This window comes from Globicephala melas, unplaced genomic scaffold, assembly GCF_963455315.2.
Source record: "Globicephala melas unplaced genomic scaffold, mGloMel1.2 SCAFFOLD_470, whole genome shotgun sequence".
In the NCBI taxonomy this organism is placed as follows: domain Eukaryota; kingdom Metazoa; phylum Chordata; class Mammalia; order Artiodactyla; family Delphinidae; genus Globicephala; species Globicephala melas.
In genome coordinates, this window is record NW_027207638.1 from 21,631 (window position 1) to 42,814 (window position 21,184).

Consider the following 21,184-nt stretch of genomic DNA (forward strand, 5'->3'; position numbering starts at 1 on the left):
GATACTATCCAATTTAAATGAGTTTGTTTTGTTGCTTGTTGGGAGGGGGGCTAATTTGCTCCTGAGGAAGTGTTTATAAATAGCAGCCTGAAACCTCCTCACTTAGATTTTCATTTGGAAACAAAGCGTGAATATTATGAAACATAAACAAGTTGATTTTTTAAAAGAGCAGAATACAACTTTCTCCAAGTATTGCATCAGGAAAGCAATCCCCTGTCCAGCTTTTATTGATATTTAAATTAAAAGTTAAATTTTAATCTGTATATTCAGTCCCCAAAGCATGTCATTTAAAATTTGTAGACTATGCTTTTTATTACACAATGAACACTACACATCACTTAACTGGGAAAACTTAATTTGCCTTTATATAGTAGTAAAGTTGTTAAACATATTAAAATAAACTACATAATACAGCTTAATAATATACTTATCAAAATTTTTTTTTTTTTACTTCAAACTATTTCTCTCATATAGCTGGTACATATTTAACCAAATGGCCAAAAAAAAAAAAAAATTCCTGGCGGGATTCACAAAATATATACTTCTGTGAAAATAGCTTGAGTCCCCCCACAAATTCAAAACACTGCAACAGGACAAACTTCTGGAGACAGAATCACTGGATCAAAGGGTATACGTACTGTAAATCTTAACAGAAAAATTTAGTCCTATGAGAAATGAGAAAATGAGTGCAAATTTTCCAGGACTAGAAGTGAAGAGTGGGCAAGGATCTCCACTGTCCAAACTCAGTTATCCTGAGGGGTGATCTGTTAGGACTACTATCAGCTGGCCTTCACTGCCTCACTAATTCACATGGAGACCAAGATAAATCAGGCCCAATCAAGGCTAATGACAAGAAAATAGAAACTTTTTATGATTTTAAGGTGCCATTATGTGTTTGGTGACTCAGAAAATTTGGTTTCGGATCTACTGTACTGCTAGTCTGATAGGCCCCTATAAGGATCTCGAGAAAATAGTGTATTTCCCAAAATTTGAGAGCTTCCAAAACAATTCTTACCAGGCAAGCTCTGAAACAGTAATTCTTAAACTATAATGTGCATCAACATTTTAACACACCAGGAAAGCCACTGAAAGTGCAGATTCCAGACTTTCTGATTCATTATGTCAGAAGTGGGGCCCAGGAACTTTTATTTTTAACAAGCAGCACAGGTGATTTTGATGATGATGGTCTCTAGTTCACAAATGGAAAAACTAAGGTGAAGACTTCTTTTCCATGTACTAAAAATAGTAATTACTAAAGTTTGGACACTTCTATGAGTATTCTTTACTAATTCCTCTAAAACTATCAAAGCGAAAAGACAAATCTTTGAAATAAACCCATGGATTCAAGGGTTGGTTTTCTTTTCCCCTAATTTTATATATATATATTTATATATATAAATATATTAATATTATTTATATATTAATATATAAATATATATTTATATATATATTAATATTAATATAAATATATATAAATATATTTATATATATTATATTTATATATATATTTTTTCCCCCTAACCTGTTGATCTCTGTCATTTAACTGGGGTGTTTAGACACATTTAATGTACTTATTGATATGGTTAGGTTTGGAACTGTTGTCATTTCTTTTTTATTTGTCTTATCTGTTCTCTGCTCCCCTTTTATTCTTTTTTCTTTTTTCTTTATTGTTGTTGTTTTTATAAATTTAATATTTTTTGGTGCATTGAGTCTTCGTTGTTGGGTCTTCATTGCTGTGCGTGGGCTTTCTCTAGTTGCCGCGAGCGGGGGGCTACTCTTCGTTGCGGTGCGTGGGCTTCTCATTGCGGTGGCTTCTCCTGTTGCAGAGCTTGGGCTCTAGGCGCATGGGCTTCAGTAGTTGTGGCACGTGGGCTCAGCAGTTGTGGCTCACGGGCTCCAGAGCACAGGCTCAGCAGTTGTGGCGCACGGGCTTAGTTGCTCCGTGGCATGTGGGATCCTCCCGGACCAGGGCTCGAACCCGTGTGCCCTGCATTGGCAGGCGGACTCTCAACCACTGCACCACCAGGGAAGTCCCATAATATTTCTAATCATACCACCATTTTATTTAAAATTAGAAGCACAAAGATTTCACATATACTTCACTGAATTCTCAGCATAGATAAACAATAGGATTAAGTCTACTATAAAGACAGAACAGTAGTATGACAGAGAAATTTGCCCAGTCACATCCTGAACCAGTGGATGTAGCAGAAATAGAACCCCACCACCCAATTCAAATTAACGTAACTCAGCAGATCATGCTGCCCTCAACTTAAAAATTTATGGCTGGTAACATAAATATTAAATTAGGTTCTTATTTCACAAACTTGAGAAAAAAATTCCAGAGGAAAATTCCAGTGGAAAAGACTTATATAAATGTGCTTATTCTATTATGCTAATGCCTCAGATTTCATTAACTGGACAGAAAAGGCAAGTCTAGAGAAACTGTTTATTAATTATTTATAGCCAAATATGAAATAATCATCCACAATAATCTTAAAACCTCTAAGTTCACTTATTTATACTGGCTTATGCACAACAATGCTTCAGGCAGGGAGACAGGAAATGCGTATTCTCAAAAGTCATTCTTAACTTTCAGACTTGAGAAGCAGCATGAACAGAGTAGAAAAGGGCAAATTGACTCTGGAGCCAGGCTACTTGGGTTTGAGTCCTAGTTCCACCCCATACTAACTGGGCCGGCCTCTCTATGTCTCAGTTTCCTCACCTATAAAATGGGAAGAGTAACAGTATTAACCCTTACTGAAAGCCTGGCACATAGTAAGCACTATACAGATGACTGTTGTTACTAAGATTCTCTACTAGTCCTTGTACAGAAAATCTAGAATTAGGAAGGTCTGATGGTTTATTTATACCCTGCCCTGTTCTAGAAAAGGATTTAGCAAAGCTTATAAAAATACATCTAAAGCTAGAGAACATAAATTAGAAGCAAAGGCAGAAAAATGCAAGCCACGATGACCCACACATTTTCTACGGGAGATCCTTAAATTTGATTCTAAGGTTTCAAACATATGATATGAAAAACAAGTCTAGTCAGATAAGCCATTCAGTGGGGCAGTTAATTACACACTAATGCATAAGAGAATCCAAAACTGGTTAGGAATTTTTTTATGGGGTTTCATAGAGAAAAAAATATATAATGGAATAAATACTTTGATAACAGATCTAAAGAGGATAGTTTCTCATGACAACCCTTACTACAGGATGATGATATTAGTGTAATTCAGTAAAAACAATTCTAATAAGGGTCAAATACAGTGCAGTCTAGATCCCCCAGCTCTCTACTAATCTGGCTTGATTCAGTGGTAAATTTCAACATATATAAGAACATAGGGAATCCTCCCTAAACACTTTATCTCAGGCAAATACTGTAATTAAGAGTGAGTTTGAACTCTGACAAGAACCTAAAACACAGCTCTCCTATGCTGCCTGTTAAATACAGATACAGAGGCCTTAGGAGACAATGGAGGTGAAGGTAGGGTTCAGAACTTGTGAATACAATAGAATCTACCAAAGACACTCACTTGATTATGAGGGTAGCCTTATCTATTCAGAAGTGAGTAGACAGGATTTCCCTGGTGGCACAGTGGTTAAGAATCTGCCTGCCAATGCAGGGGACACAGGTTTGAGCCCTGGTCTGGGAAAATCCCACATGCCACGGAGCAACTAAGCCCGTGTGCCACAACTACTGAAGCCCGGGCTCCGCAACAAGAGAAGCCACTGCAATGAGAAGCCTGCGCACCACAACGAAGAGTAGCCCCTACTCGCTGCAACTAGAAAAAGCCCATGTGCAGCCAAAAGTAAATAAATAAATAATTAAATTTAAGAAGTGAGTAGAGAAGGAGCAAAGCCAAAATTCTTTTTAGAAAATTGTTCTAACTCCATCTTAACAGAGATACAAATGGGTAATAAAGGGTCTAGACTAGGAAATCTAGAATGCTCAATATAGATAATATTAAATAACCATTGCCTTGATGGTTATGGAAATTGCTTTGCTTCAGGCAAAAGGAAGTTTTAGAAAAAACACTTCAAAGAGCTCTAACAAATTTTAAAAGATGTAAAATTAATAACAGGAAAGGTGTATCTGTTTTCCAATGTGGATGAATGTCAAGTGGCCTACATTTTCTCTTTCCTTATTTTCTACTTCTTGTGGTAACTTTCATGGAGAGCCAGATATTGCTGATGCTTTGAAATGTGGCCATCAGGGGAGAGTTAAAACTTGAGATACTTTAATAAACAGAAATCCCATGATTCTTGAAGAAAATGAGATTTCTGAGAAAGCTAAGAGACTGTATAAATATGTATTTATCTGTGTTTAGGGAGTTTTCTGAAGTGTTAGTACATAGGCCTCATTAAAGTCAAGTTTACTATATTACCGTCTAGAATAAACACAAGACTTCTTTGAACCTGGTTAATTTATACAGAGCTCTTTCTTTCATACAAAGGAGAGAGGCTCCAGGGCCTGTAGCAAAAGACAGAAATGAACTTCAAGGCCCTAAGATGAAGTCAAATACATGGCTAATTTAATGGCAATCACCCTACAGAGTCTGTAATAAGCACTACATTATTAAGAAGGGGCAATTTCTATTCAAAATGGCCCCCTGTAGATGACCTATTAAACACTAACGTGAAAATTAACGTCTAACCTAAACTACTTTGATTCAGAAGATGACCAATTTCTGCTCTTAGTGCCAAGACATGCCTCATCAGTGATGGACAACCTCCCAGTCCACTTTTCATGGACAGATGGTGAGCCATGGCCTGCCCTTGACTCCACATACTCATATAGATGCTTCTTCACACTAACCATAATGGGGTCAAGTGAAGGTTTAGAGACTTGGGGAAATAGCACATTAAAAAGTTCATTCATAATTTGTTGGAGAAATGGAGAAAACTGAGAGGTACAAGGGGTGGAGTGGGACACCTATATTTTCTGTGAAGTGAATTTTCTGACATCCTTTAACTCAACTACTGTTGGTCAACTGCTCCTTAAAAGATAATCAAGTGATAATTCTCAGTAATGTTTACGTGCATCAGTAATCAGACACGACAATTATCTTCATTTTTAGTTCAGGTCTTCTTCACATTTGAGTTCATTGATTGTAAAACATCTGTACTGGAATCAAGTGTCAGAAAGTAGCCTTTGACTCTAGCAGTTTTCTTGGCTGTATTTTTTTCAGAGTTGTATAGCATATCCTATAAACAACTTATTTAATAATGTTGGCTGCTTTATAGTATTCCATTAAATATTCAAATGCCTTATCTGCCCGTCGAACTTCTTTTCCTTAAAATGGATTCCTGGCATTTCTAAAATTAAATACTGTCAGAGGAAAGAAGAACTTTGCATTTATCATGTACCAAATGATGCGCTTTGACCACTTAACAGATGATGTATTGGCAACTATGCAAGGTTCACATTTATGGTCTCAGTTTGGAACTGGGTTTCAAGAAGTGTACTAAGTGCACACCCCAACCGTACTAATTAATTACAGGATTTACCATATTTAGTCCTCCAATTGTGTTCATTATTGATATGAAATAAAGCTCCCCAGAGCAAAAAAAAAAAAAAAAGGAAAGATGACAGCTCAGAACTAGGTTAAAGAACTATAAAAGAGATCAAATGCTGTTAATATACAACTATAAAGAGACGAAAGAGGAAAATGATAAACTGAATATCTGAATCAGATTCCATGTATAAACATACATCATAACTCTTGACAACCTGCTAAAGCCAGCCTGTTCTCAAATTCAATTAAGAACATTACTGGATCATGATGGACTGATCATTATACTAGTTACGTCAGAAAAAGTAATTACTTTGATTTCTGTGTATCCAGCTGGTTGCCACATTCCTGAAATCAGAACCCTCCCTAAAAGGACTAAAAATACTAAATAATTAAGGAAGCAGCATTAGCACTTTAAAATTACTTAAAGAGAAAGGCAACTTATCTAGAAGGTAGAACAGCACACGAGATATTTGTCAAAGCATTTACCATCTCTACAGGGTACTTTCATTTGAAAGCTGAAATTAAGTCCCCCAGAAGGAGATACTGTGAGACTCAATGTCATTTTCACAAAGTCATGTCCTTCATTAACACTAAAGAGTCTAAGTTCAATTTTCATGAATTATCATTAAAACTGGAGTCAGTCAATTCATTTAGAAGCCATACAACCAGTTCTAATTCAGCAGAATATGTAAAAGAGGCACTGTTTTTATTTTTTTAACAGAATCTAAAGACTGCAGCACTCCTTCCGTTTAAAATCTCTGCAAATGAACCTTCTTGAAAGAAGTTTCACAATTTCCTAGAATTTAAAACAAATCAACTTCATGCTTTTTTCAGACTTCTTACCTGTGTTGCCAAACTCAAGACCTGCTGTACCAGCTCCTGCGTTTCTGATGGTTTCTTGAGAAACAGCTTCACTATGGCAGTAAGCAGAGTGAGCTGTACCTAAGCAAATGTAATTTAATAGGTAAAGTGAAAGGCATTTGCATTATTCCACACCATGAATTCCAAAGTGATATTTTCCCAAATATGACTTACTATGAGGTCTTTCTGATTTTGATTAAGAAACAAAGGTTAAAACTCAGCCAATATCCATAATAGCAGTCAAAGGTTTTCATCAACTGAAAACTCACTAGCCTCCTATCTCCAAATTGCATATTTTGGCATCAAAAACTGCCGGTTTGTTTCTGGCCCAGATAATCACCTGTATTTCTTAAACTACATGCTAACATACTGATGGCAATAAAGCTGGTTCCTGACCAAATCCTTTATTATTTACTTCCACCAAAAGCTACAACTTCCAGGGAATTAGGGAATCATTTATCATACTGAGGCAAGAGCCAAGACAGCAGAATTATGCCAGATCACAACCAATTAAGAGTGGCATGCTAGGGCTTCCCTGGTGGCGCAGTGGTTAAGAATCCACCTGCCAATGCAGGGGACATGGGTTTGAGCCCTGGTCCAGGAAGATCCCACGTGCCGCAGAGCAACTAAGCCCATGCACCACAACAACAGAAGCCTGCGCGCCTAGAGTCTGTGCTCCGCAACAAGAGAAGCCACCACAATGAGAAGCCCTCGCACTGCAATGAAGAGTGGCCCCGCTCGCGGCAACTAGAGAAAGCCTGCGCACAGCAATGGAAGACCCAATGCAGCCAAAAATAAATAAATAAATAAATGAAACAAATCTATTAAAAACAAAACAAAAAAAAGAATAAAATTTTAAAAATAATTAAAAAAAAAAAGTTGCCTGCCGAACCATGACACTACTGGCTGGTATATGTTCCTTGTAGGGCCTATTAAAATTACTATGATAGATTACACACATGAACTTCAATTTGCAGTGAGTACAAATGCCAGGGAAAAAGAATAATTTATCTGCTTCTCTGGGCCTTTGACTCGAAGGTCTCTCAGTTTTGGTAGAAGACAGACAGAAGATGGGAAGGAGTCTAACCATCCACAAAGAATCTTTTCAAACTGCACATGCCAGCCTTCACCCCAGACAGAAACCCCAGCTGCAACTGAGCCACAACCATTACTAACAGCAATGGGTAATCATCTTTAGGTGACAGAAAATTAAAAAGTAATAACTACTGCTCTAAGTCAGTAGTTGTCAAAGTGTGGTTCTGGGCCAGCAGCAACAATAGCATCACCACCCTCAACCTTGTAAGAAATGAACATGCTTAGGCCCATCTCAGACCTACTGACTCAGAAACTCTAGGGGTGGGGCCCAGCAACCTGTCCTTTAACACAGGTTAAACACCAGTGCTTAGGTGCTTCTAAGGCTCATTAAAGTTTGAGAACCACTGTCTAAATTAGGCAGGCTTGTTCCAACAGAAGTTAGCACAACTGAAAAAGGTCACCCCTTTGGGGGAGAAAAATGAACATACTATATGTGTATATAAATTCGCACACATGAAACTGCCTAACCTTTACCTTTCCTGAAGTCGTCCCCAAAACATCTAATACATTAAGATACAGATGGGAACTTACCTGGGTGCTTTCATCATGAAAACCTTCCAGGAACCTCTCTAGTAACTCATCTGCATTGTCAATTCTTTCAGCATATTCTCCCACAATCCAACTCATAGCTGCTGGAGTGTCTGGCTCATCCAGTGAGTCTAAGTTCTCACACAAAGTGGCAGTGATACTTTCATATCTGATATAACAAAATGGACTATGGTTACTGAAGGCAAAACTGAGAAGTGTATTTAACAATGAAGCCTACAAAGCAAAAAACCATGGACAAGGTACCCTAAACCACCACCAAACTACAAAGACTTTTAGCCAAGAGAATGTACAGGCTTTAAAGCCAGAAAATTATAAACGTCTTCAATTTTCCTTCAATTTTCCTTCTAGTTATTCCTTAATAACTAGACCATAAATCTTTATAAAAGCTTATCAGATATTCTTTTCACAAGGAAAAACTAACCTATGGTTTAAGATAATACCACTACCTTACATTTCTCACAGTCTTTCTCATAACTAGATCAGAGAAATTTCCTATTACTTCATTTTACCTTCATCGTAGAGGAACAGAAATTCCACTTTACTATTAGGAAAATGGAGTAAGACAACAATAGCATCCAGAAACAGTAATTTTGTCTCTTATCCACCTATCTCTGCTTTCTATAGAGATCTTTATGTTCTTTCCTCCCAAGGCACCCACACTAATGACCTGTTTTTCTAAAGAAATAAGCAATTCAAGTATTTATTTTTACAGGTCTATAGCTCTCATTCTTTACCATGTTAAATCCACCTCCTTGGCTAATGTGTTTTTTTTTTTTTTTTTTTTGCGGTATGCGGGCCTCTCCCGTTGCAGGGCATGTGGGATCTTCCCGGACCGGGGCACAAACCCGTGTCCCCTGCATCGGCAGGCGGACTCTCAACCACTGCGCCACCAGGGAAGCCCGGCTAATGTAGTTTTAAACATCAGAATGAAATTGTATAATAAATGAGATATGGATAACTGAATAATACACTTAATTGTTTGCCCTATTTCCACTGATTAAACCAGGTTCTCGATAATGCTTTCTTAAAATTAAACTATCATAATCCCTCAGTAATACAAACCAGAAATGGACACGTTTCTTTACCAAGCATATTAAGATATACACCTCCCCACTTAATCAAGAAGTTTAGAAACCCAACCCTCCTCTTTCCTGGGAGAGTGGTAAAAGTATATGATCCTTTTTCTAAAAATACCATTTCTCGAATTAAAAAATATATATATATATATAGTATATATAATGCTTAATAAACCACTACCTTATTAAAATATTTCTTCTAATTCTGAGTCCACCACTAAGCTAACTAACTGTAAGTCACTTCATTTCACATTATCTTTAACGATAATCAGAAGCCTTAGCACAGTTCATCTCTATGATTATAAGGTAAAATGAGATTTAGGATGCTTATAAGATCTGCTCTTATTTCACTCTTTCAGATTCCTTAATTGTTTGCCTTCAAAAGCAAATCTGAAAAAGTATTTTTGTTTCATAACTAAGAGGTCTCAATGTGAAAATTTTTGTGGAGTGAAAATGTAGATTTTGTATATCTTAATGGAAGCAGCTACAATACTTCAGAAAAGGCCTGAAACTCTGACAGTTCATTGTTGCATGTTCTATAATTTTCTACAAGTACTAGGTAACATACTAAGTGAATAGTGAAGCTGTCACCTCCCTGGCTTTTACAATAAGGTGACCATATGATTTATTATTCAAACTGAGACGTTTCTGAGAGTGAAAGGGGGCACAATTATTAATTATGCCTGGTAAGAGGCATAAAATGGATTATGCCCAGACAACGTGGAATATATGGGTATCCTTCATCACCAAAGAATCTGGCTAACTTTAATATATGCCAATTGACAATGCATATTCAGACAGAGCTTCAATTCTTCTAAAAGTGATAAAGCAGAGTGAAAAATCAGATTTTAATCCTTGTGCTAACCAACTTATATGTTTCTGATTTTTAATAAGGTATTCAATTATGACCAGTTACTTTACAAAGACTAATTCTTACCTAGCCAACCTCAAAGTGCCTTACTTAAACATCTCCTAAATGATCTGAGGAAGAGGGGCAGAAGTATCTGGACGTACTTGTTGGGGTATTTGCGGAAGATATAACAATCGCCTCTTGGACCACATAATTTACTTTGGTTTGGATGAGACAAGCAATGTGCTTACACAGCGCTTTGCAGATTGCTGCTAAGAGGAACATAATGAGAAGTCAGATGATCTATCCAATAACACAACCTCAACATAAAAAATATTTTTTTGGAACATTCAGGTGTTATCAACTAAACTAGACTAAAAGATGAGGCACTTAATTTGACCACACTATACTAGAGGCTGGGTTATCTGATGGAGATATACAGAAGTTCTAGATATACTCCAAATTTTACTCATTACAAGAAACAGTTCAAGTGAAAAAAATCATCTTGGATAGCCAGGATGACAGAAATGAGAAGAAAGCATAAGTCAAGGTAGAAGGAAAGAATAAGAATGAAAGAATAAGCCAAGCGAAGAGGTCTTTATCTGCAGTTCATGAATGAGCACAGACAGAAGGCATCTTTAAACCTCTTGAAATGAAACTGCCAAATTTCATTTGTGCACACAAGCATATTTTCCTGGGAGAAGGTTTACAGTTTTCATTATATTTTCAAAGTTATCTGTGACTCAAAAAACTCTTAAGAAAAATTTGCCATCTTCTGGGCTATATAACTGCAAGTCTATGGCCTTAGATAAACTGCAACTTTCCACAGCCTATGGTTCATCTATAAAATAGAATTTAATCTATTAGTCTTTTATTAATGAAGGGAATATGGAAGAATACAAGTGACAAAACTAATGTATTGAAACAGTAAGTCATAGTTTTTAAAAGAAGGGTTCCAGAAGAGAGATCCTAAAAACCAAGGACTGATTTATCATATATTACAATGTATTATGATGGGTCATTCCATTATATGCCTCCTGATAAGATGCAATAGGAAATTCACAGCAGCATCTAAGAGGTATTCTTGCCAAAAACACTGAATATGAATATTACCAAGCCTCTGGATTTAATTTTCTAAAGGGGATGAAGGAATGAGATAAACAACATCACTAAAATACTATCAGCCAAATCTAGACTCTGGAAAATTCTACAAGCCTAATGATCTAGTCCTTTCAACAAATGGCACCCAAATAAATAAGTAAAGACTTAAGAGACATATTAACCAAATGCAATGTATAGCTAGCTCTCGTTTAGATTTTGATTTGAACAAGGCAACTGTAAGAAGGCATTTAGACACAATTAGGGAAAACTGAACATGGACTAGGTATTTAATGAGATTAAGAGTTACTGTTTGTTGAGTACGGTAACGATATCATGACAATTTTTTTTTAGAGGACCTTATCTATTAGATATACACATTGGACTACTCTAATAAGATCATATCTGAGATCTGCATTAAAATGTAACAGTAACCCACTCCCTTGAAGGGGGAGGGAGAGGGAGAAGATCAAATGGGAACAGCAATGTGTTGATATTTGTTCAAGATGGATGGTGGGTATATGAGAGCTCATTAATCAATTTTACCTTAGTGTATACCTAAAAATTTCTGTAATAAAATCTTTTAAAGGTACTATGATTTAAACCATTCCAAGCAATAAAACAAAAACAAAATTGCATCTTGAGGTTATTTATATGAGGTCATATATATGATGATTCTGTTCTCTTTTATTATTGTAGTTTTCCCATTTTTGAATTCTATTTTATTCATTTTCAACTAGTTATTTCCTGTGCTGTTATTACAACAGCAAAACAGTTGGGAAATTTTAAATATAAAAGTTATGATAAATTATAAAGCATGTAAGGGTTAAATTATCAAATTAGATAGTACAAATAACGTACTCAGCATAAGGCTTGATAGAAAGCTAACATTTACTGAACCCTTAGTTTCATTATTATAATAAAGATAAACAAAAGGTCATCTCCCATGATGCATCAATATTCAAAAACAATTAAGTCTAGGATAGTAATTTTCAAGCAAATTGTCATCTCACCTATATTGCTTTTGATTAAATTTTAAAAACACCATTAAAGCAGTATGGCAGAGGAACAAAAGTAAATATCCAATCATTGTATATACAAAGTAAGTGCAGAAACAGAGAAAGGCATAGACATATAAAATCTAGTATATGAAAAGGCAACATTTCATAACAGTAAGGAAAGCATGAATTGTTCTGGTGTTTGATCCCCATACTCTTATCTTTAACCAAACCATTGCCATTAAAGTAGAAAATAAAAGTGAATTTTATATAACTTTGAAGTGAAGCACAATTTTCTAGGTGGTCCACTAAAGATATCATTGGGAGAGGGACTTCCCTGGTGGCTCAGTGGTTAAGAATCCGCCTGCCAATGCAGCGGACACGGGTTCGAGTCCTGGTCCAGGAAGATACTACATGCCACAGAGCAACTAAGCCCATGACCATAACTACTGAGCCTGTGCTCTAGAGCCCACGAGCCAAAACTACTGAGCCTGCATGCCACAACTACTGAAGCCCGAGCGAGCACCTAGAGCCTATGCTCCGCAACAAGAGAAGCCACCACAAGAAGAAGCCCGCGCACCGCGACGAAGAGTTGCCCCCGCTCTCCGCAACTAGAGAAAGCCCACACACAGCAACGAAGACCCAATGCAGCCCAAAATAAATAAATAAATAAATTTATTATTTTTTTAAAAAAGATACCATTGAGAGAAAATGGATAGAACTCACTACATAAGGAAATGCGAACTCCTATGCATCAAGAAGTCAAATGAAATCAAAAGGAAAATAATTGGGAAAATAACTATTAATGAAATGAAGGGGTATTAAATGAACTAGTACCTTTAATTATAAAAAAACTTTAAAAAATCAATGTGGAAAAGATAACACATTGAAAAAAGATACACATGCCATGAAAAAGCAATTCCAAATGGCTAAGCATAATGAAAAAAATGTCACCTCAACTAGAGATCAAAGATTTAGCTACAAGGATCCTCCTTATAACCATTATTTGGAAAAAGAGCAGAAACAACTTTAAGGTCCATACAGGAAGGGAAAGCCTAAATAATTATGAAGCAATCACACAGTATGTCTACAAACCACTAAAAATGATGTAAAATATTATCAGTAACATGGGAAAATGTCCATGTATAATAAGCAAAAAAAGCAGACTACAAAACATAAGTAAATAGCATTTGTAGAATGATCTCGTTTTTGTAAAAAACACACCTGTTTATGGAGGACTATGTAAACAAAGACTTAAAATCATGTCCACATCATCTCTGGAAGGGTAGAACAGGGATAGGAGAAAGCAGAGTGTTCTACTTTTAACTTGTCTTTTTAAAATGATTTTATGTAGTAAATACATATGCTTTTTGTTTGCATAAGACATAAGTCAGTACCTTATCTTGAGCTACAAAACTGAGAAATGGTAAACACCAAAGAACAGAAGAGTGGGAAGTGAGGAATACCTTAACTTAGTGACTTAATCTCTCTCAAACAAAACCAAACATATAAATAAATCTCCCAACCAAATCATTTTATTTGTAAGAAAAGGAGGGCAGGAGTTTATTTCCTCCTTAAAGAAACAGATATACACTGTAATATATATAGCTTTAAATCTGTCAATCATACCTCAATAAAGCTGGAGGTGGGGTGGAGAGTAAAATCTATTAAAAAAAACAACCAAACAAAAAAGAATAGGCAAAAGTTACTGAAAAAACAGTACTATGAAATTGCTTTTTCAGTGTTACTTATTGACTCAATGGCTTATGCTTAATCTTTAACCTAACCAACTTAATAGGATAAAATTATACATTTTTTTCACCTCAGGATACTTAAAGCAACAAGGAAACACCTGTACTTACAGTCATGATAAAAAACGACTCCAACTCTTAACACCCGAATTTTACAATAGGCCCTGTTATCTTAGCTAAGCACTAAACTAAAATTCTTTTTTTCTCATCTGTCATATCTTTGAAACCAACTACACATTAAAAAAGGGTCAGGTGCCCTGAGAGAACAGCAACAGCTCAGTCTGGAAGCTACAGAGAAAGGCTATTACAATTCCCTCGCTGGTTCTTGCCCTTGTCCCATGGATAGGTTAGGTAAAAACAGGCAATCACTGCCTCTCCTGCCCCAATAACTGTGTCTGGACTAGGCAACTCTTTCCAACTAATAACTTTCATGATTTAACCAGTTCTAAGAAAAGTTCTTAGGCAAATCCAGGTTAACTGGAGATAAGAGAACACTATCTAAAAGGCAGGATTCTTGAAGGCTGATCTTAAGCTTCCAAAGGAAGTTCATTCCTCACACACTTATATTCCCACCAGGGCACCCTGAATCAAAGGAAGTAGTGAGAGCCACCAGAAGTTCATCTCTTCCAGAAGATGATGGATAACTTTTCCATTTAGTCACAACAGACGGTACTAACAGCCACTAGGAATCTAGATGCTTTGAGAACACTTTCTAGTAATTCCAGGGATAGAAAAATCTCTCTAACTTTGGAATGAGACTCTTTGCAAGAGCACTGTCAGAGAGGTTAGTAAGACAATGACATTCTGGCAGTGAAAAGCACAAAATGACTCTTCTGCTACCAAAATAGCTCTGAAAATTGTCTGCATTAATACCATAAGCAGGTGGCTATTCCACAATGAGAAAAGAAAAAGGAAAAAGTTAAGTAGTGGTGGTAAGTTAAGAAGTGTGGTAGTAAAAAAAAAAAAAGATGTAACACATCAAGATCCAATAAACAGATTTTCCCATTTCTCAAATGGAGCAACAGAAGTATATATTAAGTATGTGAAACAACTGAACTGGCAGAACCAGAAGTAGAAACCAGGATTAATTAACTTCTTGCTATAACAACTAGTCTACTAAATGATTTATCAGTGGTAACTATATGAAGCAGCATTCAGTAAATAAAAACAAGGAAGGTCAATTAGGAATTTGGCTTTCAGAGACACTTCTCTGACACAGCATCTGTTTCCTTCTGTTCCTGTGAAGCACTGGTCATACTGTACAAATTATTTTAGTAACCATCCTTGTGAAATCATATGGTCCAATCTGACTCAAAGTAGAACTGTAGGGACTTCCCTGGTGGTGCAGTGGTTAAGAATCTGCCTGCCAATGCAGGGGACACGGGTTGGAGCCCTGGTCCAGGAAGATCCCACGTACGGCGAAGCAAATAAGCCTGTGCACCACAACTACTGAGCCTGTGCTCTAGAGCCCAAAAGCCACAACTACTGAGGCCACGTGCTGCAACTACTGAGGCTCGTGCGCCTAGAGCCCGTGCTCTGCCACAAGAGAAGCCACCGAAATGAGAAGCCCCCATGCACCTCAATGAAGAGTAGCCCCCACTCGCCGTGACTAGAGAAAGCCCACACGCAGCAATGAAGACCCAACACAGCCAATAAATAAATAAATAATTAAATAAAATGCCAAAAGAAAAAAAAGCAGAATTGCACATAGTCAAGTAGTAAGAACAAGTATGGAGCTCTGAATCCACAATATCGTTGTGCACAGAAGCCATCATTAATTGCAACAAACTTCTGAATGAGGAAAAACAATACAGGCTTGGTGACTGATGAAGCAGTGCATCGTAAGTTGTAGCCCTTAATACCTACTGGAAGGCTGCAACCAAGCTAGAACCAATCTGCCCTCTAAGACCACAGAGAAGCTCTTCAAGAGGACTTCCAAGTAAAGATCAACTCCCTGCCCTAAAGCAGAAACCTGCTAGTCAACAGTTCTGCCTATGTGCACAGAAGTCCTGACAACTTTTCTGTCATCTCATTTTTAATATAAATAGGCAGCAATTTACTGTAAGTATGGTATACACTTCAATTAAAAAATCATATATAGACATGCAACCATCACAATAAAATACTCCAGATAATTAAATTCAAACTGCAGAAACAAAACCGAAAACTGTAATTCACATCACAAGAGATTTAAGAAACTATTGCAACCACAAAAAACGGAATGCTATGAAAAAGTACCCATAACAAGAAACAGCAATGAAGGGAGGTTGTATGGAAAGACGGCTGTGCAGAACACAAGAAAGCAACCACCCAGACTGGAGTAAGGACTGGAAGGACAGAGGACTGGAAGAGAGAAGGGTCTAGAACAAAAGAAAAGTTTTATTAATTTGATATTATGCTTGAAAAGCTGGAAGAAGATAGGAGTGCAATGAAGGCACAATGAAATTAAAAAAAAAAGACAAAGGCCATTATAAACTACAGAAAAAACAAAAGCCTTCATAAGAAAGAAAACGCAATCATTTGATTGTGTAGGCTCTACATATTTACAGGCATAATACGCACAGCAAGCTTTGCAAGACTCTAGTTGATAGAACAAGAAACAAAGGTATATTATCTCAATTTACAAAGATAATATAGGAACAAAAACCTCATGATATAACTATACAGGGGATCTATACAGAAGGGTAGAAGTAGGAGTGATGGAGTATATGAACCAAGTTGCTTCTCTCATAGCGGAAAGTTAATAGACAATGTCTACAATTGGTAAATCAATAAATAGTAGCATAAGGATATTAGAGATATGGAAGTAATCAAAATAACTAAAACTAGGAATAGAGTTAAACATGATTCCCTCGGGAAAGAGAGGGACCAGGGACAGCTGTTTTTCATTAAAAATTCTTTAATATTTTAGCAACGTGCTTTATTATTTTGATAAACTTAAAAATGTAAGGAAAGAGGTGAAGAGAATACCCAGAGTGCCACAACATGATCAAAACTACCACAGGACACTTGCCTCCACCTTGATGGCACACCGTCCAATGGCCCGCACAGCTCTGCGCACAAAGTCGACATCCACCTCTGTGGCATATTCCTTCAGTTCTGCCAGAACCTGTTAAAAATCCATGAAGTGAACAATCATTAAGGATTCTCCAACAGCAATTTCATGGCCTAGGTTTTTCTGAAGGCCAGATCTTAAGATCTAAGTTATTAGATCTTAACTTGAATCTACTTTAAGTCTGACCTGAGCAATGTTAGCTTGGGATGCCAAACGAATCATGATGTCCAATTTCTCTAGTTTCACATAGATGGGATCATTGTACTTCACAAAGAAAACTTTGATCTCCTGCTTCAAGATTTCAGGCCTGTGGTACACAGAAACAGAAGATAGGAAGGTGAGGCATATATTGATATATCCTTCTGAGTCTGCATTAATACCTAACCTGTGCTTCTCTGCTCTCCATTCACACACTCCACTCCAGGGAAAAAAAACTCACAAACTTCCTCTACACCCCTCTAACCAGATCCATCTGGCAGACTATTTTTATCCTTTTTAAGGAGTAAAGTATATATTGCCAAGAAGAACCACTGGAAGAACAACAACCTGATCTACATTACAGCCTGAACCATATTAAGCAGACACTAGCTATCATACAACTAAGAGTTCCTTCAGAAAAGAAACTAAATTGTAGAGCAACACCAGGCATTCATTGTAGGAACACTCTAAAATCAACTGTTAGCCTCCTGACCCTGGGCAAGTTGCTCTACCATACAGTATTTTCATTTCCATACATTAAACAGAGTTTTAACACAGTCCTCTTTAATAATGATGTTATTAAGTTTAATTCAAAATTACAAACACTTTAATCACCAATTCATTTTTTCCCAACCTTTTCTGGACGATCAGGTTGATGTTCCTCAGGGCGATGTACTGCACCTCTGGCTCCCCAGACAGCAAAGTGACAAGTGGAGGGGCCAACTTCTTCAGCAGCATATTGTAGTAGTCAGAGTCCTTGGGTAACAACTCTAGAAATTTCATTAGGACTTTAACTGCTGAAAGCACCACTGCTGAGTTGGCGTGAGATAGCCAAGGAGTTACCCGCTCACAGATACTGAGGACAGAAAATGAAAATTAGTGCCTTAAATTATAATTTCTTTGCTCAATCCAATCTATAAGGTAATGTTGTCAGAGGTTCCCATGGCTCAGAAATTAGAAAATCAGTTAGAAAAGTCAAAACTCCATACATAGGTAAATTTGGGATCCAACGCTGTGGACGCCTCAATCCCAGCAAACTACAAACACAGCAGGGATATCAGAAGACTTTAGGAAACCAGCAATAAGGGATGTTCAAACTGGAAGGGAACTAGCCAATACCCCAAACACCTGAAGCTCACACCATTTACCTTCCTATTTTATAGTCCTCTCTGTCTCCCCATATTATGTAAGGGCTCCCTGCCTCACAGCCCATTTCTCCTCAGCCTATAGGAAGTCAAATTAAGCATTCTGAGAGTTATTTCATAGTGAGAGATATCAACCAACTGTGGCTGAAGTTTCACTGTAAGATGCAGAAGGAGATGAGGTGACAGGGAAAACCACCCAACCTCTTGCATTCAGCATAATAAGGGAATCTCGGGAAGGGTGTTTGTTTGTTTGTTTGTTTTTAACAACACACCACCACTGCAATACTCTCTCAACCTCATCCCCTTCTCCTAGTCCCTGCCACCTACACTTAAATGTCTCATAAAATATAGAATATTTAGTTATCCATTGAGGGTTCTTCAGAAATTAACCTAATTTTGATAGCTCTTAGGCAACGTGAGTGGCTAGCTGACTCAGTTAAGGACACAAGGTAAGTAAGTTGTGTTTTTCTCCCTTCCTCCTGTATCTACTTGGCTGACTCCCTGACCTCCTTTAGGTATTTATACAAATGCTACCTTCTCAGGGAGACCTTTCCTGACCACCCAGCATTTGTTAGATCTCCTCCTTACTTTATCTTTCTTGTTAGCACTTATCATCATCTGACCTATTATATGCTGTATTACGTATACATATTATATATACTTCTGCCCTATCCCTCAGAATAAATGTTCCATAAGAGCTATGATTTTTGTCTGTCCACTGCTATATCCTCAGAGCCTAGAACAATGCCTGGCATACAACATGGGCTCAATAAATATTTGCTGAGTGAATGAGTGTGAGATGTCAATGACCAAGAGAAAATAAAATTGTATGTAAAGTTCTTTCCAGAAGATATTTGTACTTTCAGTGATGGAAAGAAACTATCAGGGTGAGCTTTGGTTAAATCCAGAGGGAACAATTTCCCAGACAAGTGAAGAGCACTTACATTATAGTAGCTCAAGCTTTAGCCGGGCAAGGAAGGTTCCTATCTATCATAATTAAAATGAAGAGCCAGGGCTTCCCTGGTGGCGCAGTGGTTGAGAGTCTGCCTACCGATGCAGAGGACACGGGTTCGTGCCCCAGTCCGGGAAGATCCCACATGCCGCAGAGCGGCTGGGTCCGTGAGCCATGGCCGCTGAGCCTGCGCTCCGCAACGGGAGAGGCCACAGCGATGACAGGCCCACGTACCGCAAAAATAAATAAATAAATAAATAAAATAAAATGAAATGAAGAGCCAACAATTCTTCAGAATTATTTTGCCTAGTACAGTGCCTATATACACAAAATGCTCAATAAAAACTGATGATACCTCCAATTCTGTAAACTAAAATGTATGTATGTGTATATGAAATTTAGTAGTCAGTATCTGATAGTCAAAGAAAATCTGCAACACTAAAGTGGTAGAGCTGAGCAGAACAGTCCAGGTGTGCCTTCCAAAATCTTCTCCAAATTCAGACTGATGAGATTCCTATATCTAACGGAAGACATCATACATTTTGCTGGCTCCAACACAGTTTCTCTAGTACTAATTATAGGTATAAGGTAGCTCAATAACTAGTATCAAGCCACTTACTATGTATCTAAAAGAACGAAAATTTTGTTACTACAGTGAGAGACACTCAAAAAACCTTTGTTTGCCAAATGGCTAGGAATTGCTGTATGGGAGATGTGAGACCATGATGAGGGAGAGTTTTTCAGAGGGTTGTAACTATACTGTTCAAAGAAGAAATGAAAAATACACATCTCCTCTTAGGAAGAGCTATTTTTTGCATGGTTTACTCTACCACCTAAAATGTTCCTAAATACATTGAGAAAATACCACAGGATAGCAATATATATCCCATAAGCCACTGCTTTTCCCAACGTAACAGACCCTTATTCTAATACAGACTTACTAGAAATTATTGAACCGGGCAAGACTCCTAGATACTATCCAGAAAAACAGACTGACCTCTGAGCCTCCCGGTCATCTTTAGGGTTGTAATTAGACAGGCAGTCCAGGATGAAAATCTGGCCCCGTTCGGTACACTCATTCAGGGCTGTCAGTAGCTTATTAATGTTCTGTGGATTCAGATCGAGTAAGTTGCTGTTTGGGTGAGATTCACTGATTTCAGATAATGCTGCTACAGCATTAGCCACCACCTGGGAAAGAAGCAGATATGACCTTGATTTGTCAAGAACAGTACAACTATTTCTCTGGATCACTTCATAGATCTCAACCCATAACCGTTCCTGAACATTTTATGCAGTCAGCTAGAAAGAGATATACTGCTTTCAAAATGTATAATAAACCACCAATGATGGCATATATAGCTTCCTCATGGTCAGGCAACACAGAATTAAAACAATTCACATATTAGCAGAGAGTCCCTCATGATTTACTATTAAAACAATAATAATTTTAATAGTAGTCAACACTATCAGTAGAATTAAGACACATGAACAACTGTAAAAGAAGTGAAGGTTAGGGACTTCCCTGGCGGTCCAGTGGTTAAGACTCGTGCTTCCACTGAAGGGGGGCATGGGTTCGATCCCTGGTTGGAGAACTAAGATCCCACATGCCTCGCAGCCAAAACATGACAAAAAACACAAAACAGTGAAGTTTAAATATGAAACATATACATTAGGCAACGGAAAGAAAAATCTAGGCCAAACAATTTTATAGGTGTATGGGCGTGCATGTACTGGGGGGTGGGGAGGTGATACTTCAGGTGTCAATCACACCTTAAGTCTCAGAGTAAGAAAATGTGACCTTGAAACCATAGTTCACTGTAACATGATGTTAGGAAAGCACAGAATCTCCATGAAATTCAATTTCCTCATCTGAAAATGGGATAATTTAATCCACCTCACAGATTAGCTTTAGTTTGAGGATAAAATCAGATGACTTATGTATAAGTGCTTTCTGCAAAGCCTTATACAAAGTTAAGGTGGCAATATTACCATAATTCATCAAGACTAAGTTGCACAGTTTTTCATATTAAC

The 21,184-nt window shown here is 37.3% G+C and overlaps 1 protein-coding gene across 1 annotated transcript in view; it reads right to left on the minus strand.

Annotated features, from left to right (window-relative positions):
- The window catches only part of LOC115850802 (AP-2 complex subunit beta-like), a gene marked incomplete at its 3' end in the record, with an annotated part of 71,195 nt that overhangs the window by 20,910 nt on the left and 29,101 nt on the right, over positions 1-21,184 (minus strand). Inside the window, 9 exon segments of the mRNA XM_060293308.1 lie at positions 6,369-6,467; positions 8,013-8,178; positions 10,121-10,145; positions 10,148-10,192; positions 10,195-10,225; positions 16,817-16,912; positions 17,045-17,165; positions 17,691-17,912; positions 20,151-20,341. Coding sequence (XP_060149291.1) covers positions 6,369-6,467; positions 8,013-8,178; positions 10,121-10,145; positions 10,148-10,192; positions 10,195-10,225; positions 16,817-16,912; positions 17,045-17,165; positions 17,691-17,912; positions 20,151-20,341 — 996 coding nt within the window.